At 33.6% G+C, this 21,371-nt stretch overlaps 1 protein-coding gene across 1 annotated transcript; it reads right to left on the bottom strand.

Annotated features, from left to right (window-relative positions):
• Positions 1-848: 848 nt before the first annotated feature.
• Positions 849-19,309, bottom strand: LOC149425346 (protein takeout-like). The gene is made up of 6 exons (XM_089651085.1): positions 19,120-19,309; positions 10,932-11,101; positions 6,140-6,210; positions 5,569-5,708; positions 1,175-1,324; positions 849-1,071 (listed from the first exon to the last, which is right to left on the bottom strand). The coding sequence occupies exons 1-6, from the start codon at positions 19,184-19,186 to the stop codon at positions 914-916; spliced, it is 756 nt and encodes a 251-aa protein (XP_089507211.1). The 5' UTR covers positions 19,187-19,309; the 3' UTR covers positions 849-913.
• Positions 19,310-21,371: the final 2,062 nt, after the last annotated feature.

The following is a 21,371-nucleotide window of genomic DNA, read 5'->3' as shown; positions in this document are numbered from 1 at the left end:
CAATTGAGAATGGATCTCTTCAAAGATAATAGAATATAAGAGTATCTTTGGATCGCATTGTGTAACCCATTTGAGGTAAATGTTCAGCTTTATTCAGGATGCCTTTGTGGAGTGGGTTCGTACGTCCTAAACCCCCTGTAGACAACTCAATTTAGTTGGTTCAACCGTTGTGTATCAGCCGTTGAGTGTTACGTACAAACGAAACGATTGCTGGTTTGGGGAAAAAAAAAACAAAAAATTGTGATCGCTCTTGTGGCATAGTTAACTATTGACATGAAATGAAAAAATACAAAGTGGGCAAAAAAGTGGCACAAGGAACGAAAGAAAACAGTAAGAAGCTACTACCAGAGTACATCTTGCTTTCAGTATCCTACAAGTAAGTTAAATCCTCATATAATCGTCATAACTTCACGATCATTAGTCATACCTGTCATTTTATTTATTATTCAAACAACTACGCACGACAGTTCCCTAGACACACTGAGTAAAGTTGGTTCAACCGCTCAATGACGTTACAGAGGATTCAACTTGGTTAGCGGTTGGTGGTTGGATGCTTTGACGGTGCAACCGTTCAACTTGATGGCCACACTCCCTTTTGCATACAAAGAATAATAATATTTGAAGGATTGTATGGCGCAGTTTTTGTGCAAAATCACCTTAATTATTTTTTTGTACAGGAATAAATTTAGTATATAATAATGAAATAGAATTTTAGCAATGATAATAAATTCGAAATGCTTTTAAATAGTACAAAGCATCAACTTTAGAACTTTACGTTCAACTCAACCAGATTGATTCAATCGCTCAACCAAATTGGATGGTCTGTAGTGCCCATTATTAATGGCTCACATACGTTGTGTATCTGGACGAAGCTATTGATACTAATTTAACAAAATAAATTCAAAGGATTCTATCACGAACGCGATGGAAATAGCTCGTTGTAAGGTATTTTCGTGAAGATCCTGTTCACGTACCCAGTTCCTATCTTCTCCCATGTCAGTTCGACAATCGGCAGCAGCTCTCTGTAGATCACCCGCCAGTAGTTGTTGGAGAAGTCATAGGCGATTTTATCTGCATGGCAACAACAAAAATAAATGAAAATTTAATGTAATAAATAGCACTCAATTATCATCACCAAATCTATCCATGTTTAATGTGTAAAATATTTACGTACTTAGATCAGGGTTATTTCCGAACACATTGGGGATGTGAACTTTCATATTTCCAACTTCAGGTCTCATAAAGAACTTGACAATCTTCATGTAAGTTTTTCCCTTCCTGACTTCTGGTTTTCCGGTTAGTTTCCACGTCCAAACGACGTCAGCTGAAAATAAAATTATTTTATACACGATATCTAGTACCTAACAACAACTTATGTGCCAGCTACTTTTATGAAATACTCCGATACGAAAACAAACGCTGAACTAGTTATTGCGGAACGAATTTCTGATGATGAAAATACAAAATTTATCTATTACACATGGTCGACACAAAAAATGCTACACACCTAACAGACACTTTGCGTGTCACGTTCGTGAGAAAATGTTTTGCAAATAAAACTATTCGTTCATTGACTGAGAGAACTGAGTGATAATTACTGATAATCAATTGGCAAACATTATGAACACGATATAAAGACATCTGGATAATCAATACAATAAGATAAAAACTACCACAGGCTGCCTCAAAATAGGAAACCCTGGTCAGAAGTGAGAAAGACACAGGAAAACTGTGACATTATTCTTCTCGTAGAAATTTATTTATTTTCGGGAATTCGGGACTTCGGGAATTTAGTTAGTATAGCCAAAATCAATACAATTATGGATTTCCTCCTTGTGACCGTACCTCTAATAAGACAACATTTTTTTTATTTATTTGTAAACTTAAAATTGTTTGTGGGGAGTCTGTGGCGAGCGAAATGCTGAAATAGGCCAAGCGTCGAGAATACAGCGCGCCTATAGCGTAGTCTGTCATAGGCTTTATGGAGTTTTGTTCTTTATTTTTTATCTTTGGTAATATATTTATACAATATATAACCAGAGATGTGTTTTATTTCAAATAAATCCATTTCAAATGGAAATGCAAAATGCAAAATGGGTATTTTCCATTTTGCATTTTAAATGCTTTTCTAAAAACCATTTTGCATTTTAAATGCTTTTCTCAATGCATTTTCCATTTTAAATGCTTTTTTGCAACATTCTTCCTACTATCTCCACTCATATTTTTTTCATAAGCCCCAAATATCAGTCGGTCCTCAACCTCGCTAGGAGAGATAATTTACATTTGTCAAGTTGCTCCCTGGTAGGATCCCTGGCAATTGAGTGATACCATTACAAAAAATACTGATTCAAATAGGTACTGAACATGGGGCCATGACGCTGCCCGTTCTCACTTCCATTTTAAAAACGGAGGCGGGTCCCGTTTTAAAAACGGATGCCCTAGCGGCTGTAGTGGATGTATGGAGCTGTTCACACTTGTCCGACACGATTTTAAAACAGATCCGACATTTTTTGTCGGATGGATCACCAGCGCAGCGCGTCCGTTTTAAAATCGTGTCGGAACTCGCTCGCTCAGGGCCCGTTCCCACTTCCGTTTTCAAATCGGAGGCGGGTCCCGTTTTAAAAACGGATGGCCAATGGCCCTGTTCACACTACCGTTTTAAAAACGGACCATACTCTACGAAAAAAAATAATTGTCGATTCAACAAAAACATGTTATTTGCTCATTCTTCAGTAATGGTGCGCAATGAACGACGATGAAGCTCTTGTTGTCATGTTGTACTTATTAAAAAGAAGGAAAAAAGTGAAAAGAAAATTTTGGGTACACCCAATCATAGCCGAATGATTTTCTGTAGGAATTTTCCAAGTATTAATTAGTGAGTTGAGAAGTGATGAACTAAAGTTCTTTAATTATTTTAGAATAATAATGATTGGATTATTTATATAGCGCCATTTTCACCATGAAAAATCACCTCAAGGGCGCTTAATGGCTTAAGAGAATGTCTATCACTTCCTTTAACCATCTACTGGAATGAGTTTCAGAGAGCTTAACATATCAAAATACAAAATTGAGAAAGTGCATTTGTCCTGAAGAAAGGCTATCGATATTTTAAAGTAAGAAAACAATAAACACTCAAATATTTTTTATTATGTGTTTATTAAACTAATACGCTCTTCCGTGCATCTCATTAAAGCTTTAAAATTTAAAAAAAGTAAACTTAAAAAAATAAAAATAAAAATTTTGATGTACTTACAAAAGTTGTTTTGTTTTTATTTAGTTAAAGATAAAATATTACCATACTCTTTCTTCGACCAGTGGTATTAAATTTTCGGGATTTATTTCCTTATCCATTATTGTAGTTTTGATTTATTTACTTAACAAAATAACCAAATACAAGCACGCAGCGTGCCTGCTTCCTTGCGACAGGGAGCGGGCGGGGAGGGGTCGGGGTTTGGCGGGGACTCTGCCGGAACGACTGGACGACAAGTGTGAACAGCTCCATACAACACTATGAGCGAGCGTGTTCCGACACGATTTGAAAACGGACGCGCTGCGTAGGCGAGCCATCCGACAAAAAATGTCGGATCCGTTTTCAAATCGTGTCGGACAAGTGTGAACAGCTCCATACATCCACTACAGCCACTAGGGCATCCGTTTTTAAAACGGGACCCGCCTCCGATTTGAAAACGGAAGTGGGAACGGGCCCTGAAGTTTTGTATGGAGCTGTTCACAACTTGTCGTCTAGTCGTTCCGGCAGAGTCCCCGCCACATCCCGACCCCTCTCCGCCCGCCCCTAGTCGCAAGGAAGCAGGCACGCTGCGTGGTTGTATTTGGTTATTTTTTTAAGTAAATAAATCAAAACTACAATAATGGATAAGGAAATAAATCCCAAAAATTTAATACCACTGGTCGAAGAAAGAGTTGTTACAATATTTTATTTTAACTAAATAAAAACCAAACACTTGTACACAACGTTTTTAGATTAAAATTATCAAATTGTTTCAAAATTTATTTTTTTAATTTTTTAAAGTTTTCTTTTTTTTAAATTTTAAAGCTTAAATTAGATGCACGATGCACGGAAGAGCGTAATTAGTTCAATAAACACATAATAGAAAATATTTGAGTTGTTATTGTTTTCTTACTTTAAAATATCGATAGCCTTTCTTCAGGACAAATGCACTCTCTCAATTTTGTATTTTAAAATGTTAAGCTCTCTGAAACTCGTTCTAGTAGATGGTTAAAGGAAGTGATAGACATTTTTAAGCCACTAAGTGCCCTTGAGGTGATGTTTTCACGGTGAAAACATGTGATGGTTAAAGGAAGTGATAGACATTTTAAAATAATTAAAGAACTTTAGTTCATCACTTCTCAACTCACCAATTAACACTTGGAAAATTCCTATAGAAAATCTTTATATAACTTACTGATACGACTGTATATAACTTACTGATACTACCCCGTAGTAAGCGTTCAAAGATGGTTTGAAAGGGAGATATGTAAATACGAATGTAAGAGTGAGCGCGCTAATATTAAAAAAACATTAACAATTAAGGGGAAATGGTGAAATTTTTTAATAAAACACGACTGGTTTGAAATAAAGCAAAAATTTCTCGACAAATGCTTCAGTAGCATTTAAAGATACACTGTGAAGAATCATGCATAAAACACAGTAAATAACGGAACAAAACGTGTTTTTAATAATTTTCGGAGCTTACTTTGCGATTTTTTTCTATAGAGGGAAATGCATATAATTAACGTTTTCCAATAAGATGTGTTATTTTGATATTCAAAGAAACTTTTCCTGTAAAAGATCAATGGTTTCGTTGCTTGTGTGGCACGTAGCGCCGTCTTGTTAAAGCAAACGTTGTCCAAATCAATACCATCCAATTCCGGCCATAAAAAATCATTAATCATCTCTCGATAGCGCAATCCATTCACAGTAACTGTTGCTCCAGCCTCATTTTAGAAAAAGTAAGGTCCAATGACTCCGCCGGACCATAAACCGCACCAAACAGTCACACGTTCAGGATAGAGAGGCTTTTCAACAATAACTCTTGGGTTTTCCAAAACCCAGATGCGGCAATTTTGCTTGTTGACGAAGCCACCGAGGTGGAAATGGGCCTCATCACTCAAGATGATTTTTCGATGGAATTCTAATAATTAATAATAGTGAATTTTAATAATTTCAATGCATTGTTGAAGCGTTTATCGTTCCATTTCTATAAATGGCGTTGTTTCTACTTGTCAAATGTTAAAAAATGACAGCTTCAAAAGTAACATCTACCGAAATTAGCGGGCTATTCAAAATAACACCTCTTATTGGAAAACCATGTATATACATTATCTTCCAAAATAACATTATTTTTTTTAGGAACTTAAAGAGTTAAAGAGAAACTTGTTATAAATCGGTGGAAATTGGGAATGCGGGGGCTTTAGTCACAATTACGTACACAGTTAGGTTAAATCGAAACGAATTGTGTGTAAATTACTAAACACCACTCATTATATTCGAATATCGGCTTATACATAAATGTAGATTATGAAATTAGTGGGAATTTGATTACTTACACATAGTATTATTGAAGTATCCTTTGGCAGTGAAGACCAGAGCATTCAGTCTCCCCTCTCCTTTCAAATTACCTTCGACGAATATTTGTTTGTTGCTCATATCAATTTCCAGTTCAAATGAGTCATCTTGGATGTTTGACCTGAAGTTTCAACACATTTTATAATTCAACTAGTCGATTAGATTTCTGATGTTGTACTGTGAATTTGCGTCTCGCAATAATATCGTTATTACATACAAGGTGTCTGGAGTTAAAGTGCACAAACATCGGAAGTATAGTTTAGTATGATAGTTTAAAGTAAAAAAGATTAATAACCCTTTCTAAATTTAAACGTTTTAAGGTAGTTTTCAAGTAAAAAAAATTGAATTGTTTGTATGAAAAAAAACTCTGTATAATCTACAATAATAATTGAGACAATAAAATTATCAACATTAACTCATGAATTTGATTGAACCTATTCACAATGAATAGAATTTAATAACACAATTGCTATATATAGTTTAAGACAGATTCCAATCTAAGGATACCTGTATTTTAATTAAGTTTATAATCAGTATTAAGTTCATATTCACCTGACAGCGTGAACTTTAGCTTTGCTCAGTCCATGCGCTTTTATGTTGTTTAAAATGGCTTTCCCTCCGATCTGAAAACCAATATTGAAGAAATGTGTTAAGTTAACAAACAAAAAATATTTCAAGTTTCTCAATTTTTTATGCTCGTTAAACAAAAAACTAGAAATAAAGTACATTGATCAATTTCAATTAACTCTATCATCTGCGCTATAAATCTTCGTGAAGGAAATACTGGACTAAAGAGGTTTTTAATTGTAGCGTTCTTGTTTCTGCATTGCCGAGTGCATTCCAGGGTCATAAATAAGTACATTTCAGAATGTAAGGCAATGTCCTTACAAATGCGCCGACCCAACTACATTTATAAAGATCGGTGTGATTTATCTTTTTTTTCTGTACTTAACAATGATATTAAATCAAAATTTAACACCATAATTTAATTTACAGATTCCATGTCACGCGTAACATTATATATTCAAATAAAATTTTGACTTCCATGGGCTCAATTCCATGGAACACAATTTTCTTGAAGACTGTGACAGACCACACTTAAATGTGCTATACTATTGTGGCTTGGCCTGTTTCAGCATATCGCTCGCCATAATTCCCATTGGGATTGTATGGCGAGCGATATGCTGAAATAGGCCAAGCCATGATGTGTATAACGTAATCTGTCAGTCCCCAGAATATTTAAAAGCACGTATATATTATTTTGTATAACTATAAAAACATTTTTAATCACTAAAAAAGGTTTTGTTTACAAATATTCGTATCACTATAAGAATGTTAGTTTATTGGTACTGCATTGCTACATTTCGTGTTTATTGGCACTTCATTGCTACATTTAGTGATTATTGGCACTACATTGCTAAATTTTGTGTTTAATGGCACTACATTGCTACATTTCGTGTTTATTGCACTACTTTGCAACAATTCGTGTTTATTGGCACTACCTTGCTACATTTCATGTTTATTTGGCACTATATTGCCTCATTTAGTGTTTATTGCTACATTTCATGTATATTGCACGACATAGCAACAATTCGTGTTTATTGGAACTACCTTGCTATATTCCATGTTTATTGGCACTATATTGCCTCATTTAGTGTTTATTGGCAATACATTGCTACATTTCGTGTATATTGCAACACATTGCTACATTTTAGTGTTGATTGGCACTACATTGCTACATTTCGTGTATGCGACATTTTTTAAATGTTCTGGGGAAATCATACTTCTTCTACAAGGTTCTACAAGATTTTAACTCTTTTGGGCTCTTTCACACCTCATACGTCAAACTTCACACCTCATCTCATTTGGAGTGGGACACCTCAAAACAGTATTTGAGTAACCCATATAAGCTCATTCTGTCATATCCAACACCATGTCTGGCAGATGAATATCAGATCCATGTTACTGACCGGTTAGCGGCTAAGTTAACAAAAGGCGTCGTGGGTGGAATTCTTCTCTCCATCATAACACAAGCAACATTTCCGCTTATTATGATGTCGTTAGGAGTTTTTGAAGTATTATTATTATGTTATTCGTAATCAAGGAATGTTTATCTTACTTTAAAATAAATATATTAATAACATTTATGTGCTCCGTCAGCCAGTGACCGGTGACCTCGAACATTATTCATTTCTCGTGTTCAGGAACGTAAGAAAATTTGTCAGTTAGTAATAGTTCCATGAAATTTAAATATAGCAGGTACGTCTGTAATTTAGTCAATATTTAGGCCAGATTGTTACTGTTGGGAAGTAAGAGCTTCATAAATGCACGCACAGATGGCAGTGCATAGAGCTTGCGTGGAAGTCCGCAAGATGGAGCCAGTGGCCAGTAGTCGCCAGGGCCAGTGGGAAGGCTCTCAGAGAAACTTACTGTTTCAGATTCCAATTAGCAAGTTTCTTGTTAGGTCGACTATCGAGTCACCATTATATTATGCGGAGTAATAATAAATCCCTTATTAATCTAAAAGAACTTATTATTCAAGAACTCCTTCCAAGACGAGTTGGAGACCTGCTTGTACGAACACAACAGTTGCAAACACTAACCCGCCTGGAACGACCTTCACAAAGCAGTGGATTGAGTATGGCTGATAAAAAATGAAATATTCGTCGACATTATCCAATACTAAATGTAGCCATGTTATTAGGTAGATTTCTATTTTTAATTTATTTAAAGAACACATCGAACGTTAATAAAACATTAGATGACACAATATTATGTAAATTCATGGACAATTTGACCCGCATAAATTAATATTAGCTTAATGGTAAATTATGCCGTTCAACATGTTACGTGTTACCTTGGGTTAATTATTCGAGTATTGCAAATATAGGTAACTTTGATAAACTGCATAAATACACAATATATTAAAATGTTTCGATTTCAATGTTTTTATAAAATCTGTGTGAAATGAAATGAACTATTTAGGTAGGTATATTATTCCCTTTCTGTGGTCAATTATTTACCAACAATAACGATTTAAAAAATATTGTTGGTAAGTTTCAGGTTTTGCAAAAAGTATTTCAACGAGCGGTCAAGGTACGTTATATAGCCTTTTTATAAAAATGTTAATAAACCAGTTCCTGATGAAGATATTTCAATTCTGTCTTGTTACGAAAATAAAAAGTTTCAATTTTCAATTAGAAAATTTAGAAAATTTATGTATTTCTATTAGAATTCGAATAAAATAACTTTGTTTTTAATTTCACTTTATTGCATGCTAGCTGACGTGTAGCCGGCGTTGTTGGGGATTATCCTTAGGAGATATACATAGACATATGAATATTAGTAGACCTGCCCTAAGTGATTAAAAGCGTATTATCCCCACTCCCCATACCGGTTCCATTGGAGCCGGCTGTGCTTGCGTGTGGCCTCAAGTGAAATTTGAAAACGTGACGTCATCATTCTTGTGCGAACTATGGTCGAGGCATCATCGGTTCATTTTACGAAATAACACGGCAAAATGTTGACTTGTACTATGAAAACTTGTAAAAATAGATGTGAAAAAGAGAATAAACCCAATTGTCGTATTACATTCCATATATAAGCATTATTTTACTTTATTTTAAGCATATTCACATCGTATAATATGAATCAGTTGTTACTATCACATCGAGAAACGTCTGGACGCGAAACACAAAGCTGGTTGGTTGCTGGGAAGTAAATTATGAACATTTATAAAAGTGTCTTAACTAAATACTTAAACGAAATATTCGACTCTGAAAAGAGAACCGAATTTTTTTGCCGAATTTGGACTTCGCAAATTTGTTCATAACGTGGCGAGTAATTTGCACTCCCATGTAAAAATGTCTATTCATTCAAAAGCAGATTTTACTTTTAAGAAGTAAATGGTGATATTATAATGCGAGATGCCTATTTACTATCAGATTGATTTATTGACGAATCACAGTCAGCTTCACCCCCTTCGTTCTTCAACAGTTGATTTTACCCCTCGCCATTATCTTCTCGTCTATTAATTCCTATGTCTGTGGAGATAGACATATACCATTATGGATTTTTCTGTAGGACTTTTCATGATAAACAAATTCATAGTACATTATTTTGACGTATCTCATAAGGTTTAGCCAGCGTTAGCAATATAAGCACCCGATTTTTTTTTACTTCTTGTTTACAAAACATCGACTTTTTCTACTTTCTATAAACACAACATGCATGTTTTATATAAATAAACTTTCCGGAATAAATTCTCTAAATGATAGTAAAACTTTATCAAAATCCATTGCGTAGCTTAGAAGAACTACGCGCACAAACAGACAGATGCGGATAGCGACTTTGTTTTATACCATTTAGAGATATATTTTCAATTTATAAAACAACCGGTCACTTTAAACTTCATCAGGGTTATATAAAAACATATTGTGTATTTATAGGTAAGATAGAAGAAGGAGAGAGAACATTTATTTTGATGGGGGTGAGGGGGAGGAGGCATTCGATAGCTACAAGCTTAAAGCCTTAGACACATTACGCTATATTAAGCGCGCATAAATTGGGCGTGGCATGTGCGTATTATACTACGCACACACACTACGACATACTACGCTATAATCTTCCTTAGGAGAGGGGGCACCAATAATTAATACACCTTTGAAAACCTTTTTATTATTGATTAGTAAAAAATGTTCTTAACTGTCGGTTTTCCAAATAAATTAGAAAAAAATAATTAAAGCATTGACGACTATAATAACATCAACTCTTTCAAGAAAATATAAAACAGACACGCAGAAAAAAAAGGTAAAGGTTGGAACTGGGACTCGAATTCAGATTCTCTCCAGTCCCGGTTTTAACCAGATTACGATTATTATGGCTATAAATTTGTTAATTTTTCGTTTTGTATATAATTTGGTTTTGTATAATTTTTTAAATTCATATTCCTTTCTCACAAAATTAAATAACTTTTTCCATATTATTCTGTCTCAGTTAAAGTCACAAGGAGGAATCCATAATTGGTTATTTTACTATATAATACGTATGTACAAACTGATTAAATGTAAACTGTCGATTTCCCGAAAATGAAAAAATAAATAAATAAATTACCAATAATTTGAAGCGATTCTAAATAAAATTCGAGCCCCAGTTGCGACTGTTACCTTTTTTATTTTCTGTGACTATCTATTTCATATATTCACTGAGAGTTAGTTGATATTATCATCGTCAATGATTAAATAATATAATGTACCTATGAGTATTTGTTGTTGCATTTTGTCTTCCACATCCCTTTAGCTAGGAAGGTAGAAAGGCTCCATGTATCAGTGAATGGATTAGGTACCTGATTCTGTTTGTATTCGATGACCATTTCCTTTTCAAGGTAGGGGTCCAGAGATCGCAGCTTGAGCGCTGGCAGTCCTTGGGCGAGGCCCTTAATGGCGGACTGGATGTTCACCTTCAGGCACTCGTCCAGCTCGGGGTCTTCCCGGTCGCATAGCTTCAGGAGTCCGGCTGGGGAAACCACAAATTACATACATAACTACATGAGTTATACAAAATAATACATTTTACATGCTACCTGAAAACCTAGTAGTAAGAGTAAAAAGCAGTTACTGTGTGGTTAAAAAAGTAGAAAAACTATTGCAAGGAATATACATATTTTATAGGATAAATACTAGTAGCACGGCTAATGCATGATGGTTTGAATATCATTAACGGATTGGTTTATTGGTTAGTAAAGGGAAACAGAATTAGAAGAACAAAATTATATGATTAGCCGGAACGTTGTAAGATGAGGTTCCGCACTTGGAACCCGGAATTCCGCAATGGTTGCTGATTATGAAAGCAAGAATTATTATTTGTATTTCCGTATTGGTGAATCAAAAACAGAATAACAGAATATACGAGTAGCTCAATCTGTAAACAAAATCATTCAAGCCCTCACCACTGTATTATTATTTCTATTTAATCCTGACAATCGTCGAGCCTTTTCCAAAGTAGCTACGTTTGTGTCCGTCAAGAAGTCAGCGGGATTTGAACATTAGCTTCACTCCATTAGGGCCTATATAATCTTTAGTGATGCTGTGCGAAGAGTCTTTTAAGAAAAATAAGGAGAGCAGGTTCTGGGAAGGAAAAGGGTGTGTCGAATGGGTTGGAATCTAGGAATCAGTGTCCAGATGTGACAGACGTATGAATCCATCATTCCCAGTGACGTGCAAGGCGATGGGTCGAGAGAATGGGCAGAAACATCCGCCACTAAAACCTGAAAAAAGCTCACCACATAATCCCGGGAAACCCTGTTAAGTCAACAAACGTAGTGAAACATTTGTGGTGACCTGTAACAGAGGTAATGGATATCCAACGAACGGTTCTCAGCCTCCCAAAATGTATCTAATTGCTACTGAATGTATTTATTTTCCAGAATACTTTGGATACAGTGGAGTAAAAATGAATAGATATTATCAGTTTAAAATATCCAGATGTTTGTTTCCATGGCAGGCTCTATATATATATCCTAATTTTGTATTGCCCATGAAGCCATGAAGCTTTGAAAATCAACCAATGAACATATATTATTTCGTGGCTCCAGTAGTGATATTAACAATAAACACTATACAAGACCACATTATAAAAGTCTATTGTTTCGACTAGACTCCATATCTAGAAGGCAATAAAGATATTTTAACCTATATCAGTTAAAAATATATATAATCCCTATCCATTATTAATAATAAATTCAATTTCAATATTTACATAAAACCTACCTTGACGGACTGAGTAATTCATAGTACTTCAAACCATTCGATTTGCCATAAACACCTACCTTCCAATATATGGTCCATAGACTTGTTACTGTCCTTCTATCTAACACTAACTTTATTGAAGAACTCTCTATAGTCAAATCTACCGCAATAAATATCGGATATGCCCATACCTTAATTGATCGAATCCTAGCAAAAAAACTACGATTCAAATCAACGAATAAATTCCTGTATATCCAACACCAGAGTTAATAAAAATCACGGTTGGCGTAGAATTTTATTCATTAACTAGCTGTACCCCGCCACTCGTTGCCGTGGCTATGCAGGTAGAGAAACAATAGCGCGTGTAGCTGTTACGTGCAACAGATGGCGCTTTTCAAAAAAAAAAGTTTTTCTTGTTACAGGTGACATCTATGTAATATAGGTATATACATTGATGTATTATACTAGATTAGCCCTGTCTAGTTAAATTCATTTTAAAAATAACGCCACGTAGCGTACGTCACAAATATGGAGATGAACTTAACAACCTAACTCTGTTTAAACTCCTTGTACAAGCGTTCAAACTCGTAAGCGAAACCACGGAGAATTTGTTGTCAGAGGTGTTGCAATATGGACATAATTCAAATTTAAATATTTGGAACTGGGTTATTTTTGTGATTGAAAAAATGAACTTGCCCAGCATAGCTGAGAAGCAAAATAGTTTACTCTTTACCAACAAAAGGTAAAACGCAATGCACAGTGCCCATTTCGCATAACGGCACAATGCGTGGGCCTTTTCATAAATGTGCACGTGAACCAAACCAAAATTGTGTTGGGGTTATTTTTAAATGAATATGCCGTGTCTAGTCTAATTTAGTCTATGGGTATATAATATTGTATTCAAATGCAACGGCGTTGTGTCAAAACATTAAACAATCGATGTAGAACTTTCGGAGATTTAAGATTTTGAACTAACGAACATTAAAATTTTTATTTATATAGATAATTTTTCATTCTCTTGTGTTTCAAAATTCCAAAATAAATTAAAGCTGCTTCCTTTATCAATAATAACCTAGACAAACTGTTGATCAATTCAAAGGATAAATAAATTAATATAAGCCATTCTGACATCTACAAACATAAATGAAATGATTGCTGGCATTTTACATACGTTTTTAGGTAAAACTGCAGGAAATGTTCAAACGAGGGTGGTTGAACAATTGAGGTGCCTAAATAGTGTAGGTTTTTCAGAATTCGCAACACACATAATAACTAAAGATCATTATTTTAATAAATCCTCGGGTATATATGTGCTGCACAGAAATGGGATAGGCTTGCATTCGAACAATCTAGAAGCTCTGGAAATAAATAAAAAAATCACTAAAAATAAATACAACCAATTTACTAAATAAACTATTAGACTTTTCAAATAACCCCATTTTAAAATATTCCCCTCCCCTCCGCCTACTTTTACACCCCTCCCCTCCACCAAAGTTCCCCCCTCTTCTATCTTACATATAAATACACTTATTATATTGTAAAATGTTTTTTATAACCCTGATGAATGCTCAGGGTGAACTGAAACCGGTTGTTTTATATATTAAAAAGGTAGGTATTCAATAAAGTGGTATTATAAACAAAGTTATTTTATAATAATTATGTTTGCTGCATGCAAAAATTTAAAAAATATGAATTAACAAATAAAAAACAGCTAACGGATAAAGATTTTCTCTATTGATATTGTTTACAAATACATTAGTATCCATTGATTGTATGCATGTAATTGTATAAATATGCCCATGCGTGAGTATAAGTATGTTGTGTGCATTTGAATGTGTGTATGCCTACGAGTATGTTGACTTCGTTATATTTATCTGTCTACGTATTTTATGTCTTTGTATTGTGGTCACTAAACATTTTATTCTTCTGTATCTATTTTCTATATTTAAGCATCTCGTTATACATGTGATTTTGTTTTATAATTAATATTATGAACATGACCTGCTGACAAACTGCTTTGGCAGTTAAGTGGATGTTTATATTGAAAAAGAAAAAATATATGCTATATTTTAAGAAACAGGGTTTTTACGTGTTGTGTGAGTTGAACCATGATGTACGTATATATAATGAACATGAACATTACGAAAATACGTAATTATTTCAGCAATTAAACAAAACATATCTACTTCCTTTACTGACCATTTCCTTGAACAACAACGTAAACTTAACGTTTTATGTTAATGTGAACGTTAACTTTTTATTCTCTGTGTCCTGTTCTGTTTCGTGGTTCGTTTATATTATCTTCTTCAATGATATATTACATTGATGGGTATAACCTTCAAATGTTAAAGAAACTTTGAAGTATATTAATTTACTTAAACATGTTTAAATAAGTTATTCCCAATTTTGTCGGAAAATTTCTCCTTCACCTTTTTTTAAAATTTATTTTTTGTTAAAATGTTTGAACGAAGAGAGTGAAACAATAAATAAGCATATTTATCATAAAATGTTGAGGATATTTAAAAAAAAAAAGAATATTTCTTTTCATTGTATATTTGTAAGGCCGTCGTCCCACGGGTCGATAAGGAATCGACATAAACTGAGTGCTGCATAGATGCAGGAAATGTTCTGAAATGTCACTGCACACGGAAGATGTCAAATAATAATTTTGTAGCTTATAGCCCAGTTAGTTCCTCACGAACACGATACGATCTACGATGTTTCCAATATAAATCTGATGTTCATAATATGCAAAGTCACAAGTTAGGTAGGTAGGTACTCTGCATTGCAGCAATGCCATAGAATGAACGATGCAACATGAAAAGGAAAGTGGCAATCTCTCCATAACCAGACTGCTCAATAAAATGCATGTATGGAGTAATAACATCTGTGAATTATACACATAACATTTTCTTCTGGTACGGATTTAACCATTCCATTACTTACTCCGATATTATGTACTTTAAAAATTCAAAATATTTATTTCACTCTTACTAATAAAAAAATACTTCCCAACCGTTAAACGGTGTTTTAGATACACATTGAATAGTGACTGTATAATTTCTGCTTCGAATTATTACTAATAAAAAAATATTTAGCTGTGCTGCAAAAATGCGTTTTGTCAGACTAAGCGTGAATTTCCAGGCAAAATGTCACATATTTTTAACGTTTTCACATACAAGGTCGTTAATCAAACGAATAAAAATTTCACCACTCATATTAGTAAGACTTTTAAAGTATTTATTTTTACAGTAAATTAGTGAGTGGGAAATATTACATCCATCAAGTAATCAAAACAAAATTCACCGATGAATACGGCTATCAGTGCTAAAAGCAACACATAACACAAAGATTTATTTCCCTTTTCGGGAATTTATTTGTAAGAATTATTAATATTTTGTCAACGCACGACTCAGGACCCTATTACCTAGACTGTTCTAGACCTATTAGTCCAAGCGATGACCGTAAAAATCCCATCCCATAGGCCACATGAACCAAATTAGTACTGGGCTTTAACCCCAAATAAGATTAGTTAAAAAAACGCATTCATCTAGATTTCGGCCCGGGAGGAGTCCTGGAAAGCGACGACTTCCGGTGTCATTTTTGGGATGAAAATATCCGACGTGCCACATTACCAAAACTAACGGCAAAAGTTGATTGCAAATTTGAAAAAAAAAATCGTTCGGCCAACTTTTGTGTGGGGAGAAGTACCTAACAAATGACATTGTAGGTATCCTCCAGATGCGGCAAAATATCTCATCGGCCACACGAAGGAAATCGATGGCGGAATTTAGATAAAAACTCTGTGTTTACGAATATGTCGTTCGGCCGAAATTCGGCCGAGGAGAACCTTGTGGTCTACGCGATTATTCGAGCGAAAAATACCTTTCTTCTAGCGACATTTTTAAATTACCCGCGTAGACCACAAGGTTCTCCTTAATATAATTTTGGCCGAACGATATATTCGTAAACAGGGAATTTTTATCCGAATTCTGATATCGGTTTCATTCTTGTGGCCGATGAGATATTTTGCTGCCTCTGGAGGTTACCTATAATGTCATTTTTAGGTACTTTTCCTGCGCAGCGGCCCGAGTGGCTCTAATTATTGTTATGTATGCTCATTCTGAGGTGGTATAAAAATAATTTATGCCCTGTTATAAATGATTGTAGTATTTATTTATTTGATGTATCGCTCATGTAATTCAAAAGAAACGTAACTGCATGCACCATTTAGCGTTTCGAGAGAACGGTGTGTAAGACTATTTAACGAATCAAACAACCCTCCACACAGCATCCCCAAAGATGACATAGGCCCTGAGGGAAATTATTTTCTTCAGGGCCTCCTGTGTGGAGTTAATATTAAAATAAAAAAAAAACGCAATATATAGATGTTTTTTTCTGTAATCAATATAAAATAGTTGTTTTAATGAAAATTTTATTAAAAATACGTGTTACATTAAAATAAATGAAATTTGTAATAATGGCATAGAAACATATCTAACAATAACAGTAAAGGTAGATAAATAGGAGATGTGGTCTTTTTAGACAACAATGTTGGTGAATTCGCGGATATTTCTGCATTTTTATATCAAAATCGCGATTATAGAACATGTGGTTCTTTTAACTTACATGAACGAAATACTAACTGGTAGAGAAAGGATGAAAGTAGACTGAATACTGTAGAAATGAGATCCCTGAGTATGTGTGGTAAAACCATGTAGAATCGTGTGAGAAATGTGGAGATCCACAAAGAGTGTAAGGCTGATGCAAGCGTAATAAGTAAGATAGAGAAAGGGACGCTTAGATGGTTTGGGCATGTAGAGCGAATAAGCGAAGAAAGGAGTGTAAGGAGAATATACGATACAAATGCGAATGGTAGCAGAAGTCGGGGACTCACGAGGAAGACATGGAACGACCAATTGAATCAGATACTTGAGTCGGGCCATGTCAAAAGTCAGAATAATAGAAAACAATGTATGAGACGACGTATGAATGTGAATGAGGCAAGGAGTGTGTGCCAAGACCGAGTTGTTTGGCGGTCGGTCCTCTCTGCCTAAACGGCGTGATGGTTAGTTCGTTACGAGTGGTTAGTTATATTATTGAGTAGCTGTATTTATGAATATTGAGGTAGGCATACTCTCCTGCAAGACTTTCTGACCTTGTTAAGGTTCTGAAGTGCATAGCTTAATCTGTAATCATTTAATATAATGAGATTCTCAATGCACTTATAAAATAACTCATGATTATTAATTTATAAGGAATTCATGTCAAGGCACAGTAATGTTTAATCCAAGTTTACTCATGTTAACATCGAAGAGAACTTGTCAATACTGAAGCTTTTTTCATAGGTAATAACAATAATTATTAAATTATAATCACGGCCGATGTGTGATGATGGTCACTGTAATGCTGTCCGAAACGTTAGCTAAAGAAGGAGGTAGCGCAACACGGCATAATACCCCAAAAATAAATCACTATAATACTTATGACCGAGACAATCTCAAATCATATCTATAATTAAGTACGTTTATTTTCGGCTTAACGCCCCAAGAATATTATATATTTATTTTGACGGTTGATGCATAACATTATAACGATAAAATTTGTTATAAGAATGATTGGTCGTAAAATGAACGCATATAAATAGCGTGTTTATGTCCAAACGAGAATAACAATAATATTGAATTAAGTTTTACATAAATAATACGTCATTTTTACATAATGCATACAAATTAATATTCTTATTATAATACATGAAATTAGCGCTTTCCTCAATATTCGTTTAAAAAATTCAATTATGACCATATAATTTTTTTTTTTTTTTTTGTAATTATTTTTTTATTTTTAATAGTTGTTTACATGGTACATAATTCATTTTACATCTTGGGTTTTTTTACTACTCTTCCATTGAAAGCATTTGCTTGTGTATGGAAGGGGAGTGTACATAATATTATCAACAATTATACATCTGGCTCACACAATTGAATAATTTCAAAAAACTGGCCGCAAAAGTGAATCAATTTAATTACTTTTCCAAATACCTATATATAGAAGGATCACGAAATGATAAACTTTTATAGTTGTTTTATTTTAGATTTTACAACAGCATAAAAAATTCTTTCGAAAACAATTCTTTTGCACCCCATTCAACAATTTTATTTACTTATTGTCATTGTCATATTACCTTGTCATTTAAGGGCGTAATTTTTAGGTATAAATTGAGCAGCATAGGTAACTTAGAGTGAACAATATTATCGCTAAAAACATGTATTCATATAGATCAACAAACGCTGATTCTTAATATACAAGTGTTACTACGTGTAATTATACGTAGAATTCATCAATTGTCATTTGAAAACGATTAAAACCTCAAGAGTCTTAAACGCCCTGTGATTGGCCGTGCACGTTGCGCTGCGTAGACTCGCACCTCACCACTGCGGTATACAAATTATTTCAAAATAATTAATATTTTTCGGAAACCTTGTAAAATATTTAAATTGGGTTTTGTTGATTTCATACCAACCCAAGTGGGAGTATTAACGGACAAACCGAGGTATTTCGATCGTTTTGGCGGGCTTTTAAAAATGCAAGCTTTGAAAATTATTTTATCCATAAGATCGACATTTGTAAAAAAAATATATATACTGTGATAAGATAATAAGTTATAAGGTATACATTGACTGGAATTCCTTATTATTACAAAGCTATGTGAATTTAAAGGTGCGTGTTCTTTAATTTGTATTGTTCTGTGCGTTACAAATGAAAAATTATACACAAATTACTTACGTATTTCAAGTGACTGTAAAGCTGTAAAACTGAATACAAAAACCACAATGCAAAATATTCTGCGCATTTTCGATGAAACTTAGTAACACTTCTACAAAGGAAAATATGTGGTATTGGGACGCTGCAATTGAGGCCTTTAGATTCTGCGGAATATTGCTAAGACTTGGGCAACATTTACCAATAACACAACTTGCGGAGAATGGAGGCACTGGTTATACTAATCTGCAAAGCGACTCGGAGTTCAGTGAAGGTGCCTTATTAAATTTAGTGGTGGGAAAACAGACTGACAGATTGTTGCATATTATTATAAAGGAGGAGGGGTCCCACGTGGGTTATTAAACTGAACACCAGTGAATAGATAATTTGTAGAAGTCAGATCTATAACGTTTCGGAAGAAAACCGATGCGAACTTACATAAACCTTTCAGGCGAACAATTAGGCAGGTGAAATTGATTGTCTGCAAAGTTGGATCAATTTGCACCGAATAAGGGAAATTTGATCTTGATTCGGGAATTTTATCGGTTTTTCTTCTCAGTGCTCGGCTCTTATATCTCTCAGAATAGCGTCTAGACAAAGTTTATTTAAATCATCGATTTTAACATTTCATTTTTATTTACTAGTAGTATTGTGAACAGATGGTAGACATCGCGTAATGTTAATTATTCCGAATTGACAGCTCTAAACGTTTACGCGAACTTTAGAGGAGTAAAAAAGCACTATCCAACACGACTACCATCTTGACAGAATTGACCGGAAACAATCAAAATAGACGAAATAAAAAGCACTGGAGTTTTTTTAATTTTTTTTTTTAAATATATTTCTTTTATATAAAAACATAAATATGTTAAATTTAAAAAAAACTAATTACAATAAAAATGTTTTCTTTTTAACGTAACTACCCAATTCTATAGAGAAAAACGTTTCTCGTGTTTGATTTGGGGAGTAGTGTCATTACAATATATTATATTGGGTAAAGAAAAGAAAGAAAGTTTTTATTTACAAAGTAAGAAATAAACAAAATGTATAAAGCATGATAAAAAAATTATAGATAATGAAAATAGACTACAATAGATGTTACTAAATTAGATACGTAGTAGGTAAATGTAAATAAATATAAGAATATATTTATTTACATTGAACATTAAATTAAGAATAAAAATAAAATAAAATTAATATTATTACATTTCGATTAAAAAGTAGGTAGTAGGTGGTATAAGTACATGGTGTTATTTTATTCATTTGGAGTAAACAGAGCTGATAGTATTGCAAGCGGAGGCACATAATAAATTGCGACAATAATCTGTTGGTGGCTCGAATGCTGATATAATATTAGAGGATATGGTAAAAGAAGAAAAATATATTTTTTTAGTTAATTAATTTTATGAAATAGTTAATTATATACTGAGTATGTACCATTAAAATTTGAATTTGATAAATTACTACTAATATGTACCTGTAATCAGTAGATATGTAAAAACTCAAATTAAAACTTATAATTATTATTTGGTTGGTTAAGAAGTTGTTTTATTTGTAATTTAAAAGCTTTATTTTTTTTTCAGATTTGATTTTATATGGGAGTGCATTAAAAAATTTTATACCTTGTTAAGAATAATGGTGTTCAGAAGCGCTCATTTTAAATTTAGGGATTTCTAAATTGCCACGTGATCTTGATCGGTTACTTATTTTTGGAAATGTTAGGGTAGGATTGAAATGATCTTTATGAGTTTGTAACAATGAGTTCTTTTTGAATATATTATTTAGACTGAGAACCCTAAAAGAGTTAAATAACTGTGTTGTTGGAAATATAGATAGTTTACGTAGGATGACTTTTAGAATCAACCTCTGTGCCTTTTCTACGGGTAAGAGGTTAGTTTTGAAAGTCACCCCCACCCAATTATACCATATTGGAGAATAGATTGGGTAAGAGAGAAATAAATAGTTTTAATCATATTATATGATAGGATGTTTCTCAATCTAATGAGAACCCATGTTGTCGCTTATATCATAATTCCTTGTGGAAGCTCTGTTTCGATACAATCCTTATTTACTTACTGCGCATATACTTATTTACTTCTAAAATAACTTTTGGTTATTTATTATTATGTTACTTATTATTATTATTATCTACTTAATTATCGTATTAATATTTACTTTAATTATTGTCTAGCTAAATTATTTACTTACTTACTTTTTATTATAATATTATCTACTTACCTATCGGTTATTATTTACCTTTTTTTATTTAGTTATTT

This window comes from Hesperophylax consimilis, chromosome 3 (assembly GCF_061612785.1).
Source record: "Hesperophylax consimilis isolate HC1 chromosome 3, BYU_Hcon_1.0, whole genome shotgun sequence".
Classification (NCBI taxonomy): domain Eukaryota; kingdom Metazoa; phylum Arthropoda; class Insecta; order Trichoptera; family Limnephilidae; genus Hesperophylax; species Hesperophylax consimilis.
Note: the sequence above shows the minus strand (reverse complement) of the source record. Positions and strands in the feature narration are given on the sequence as shown.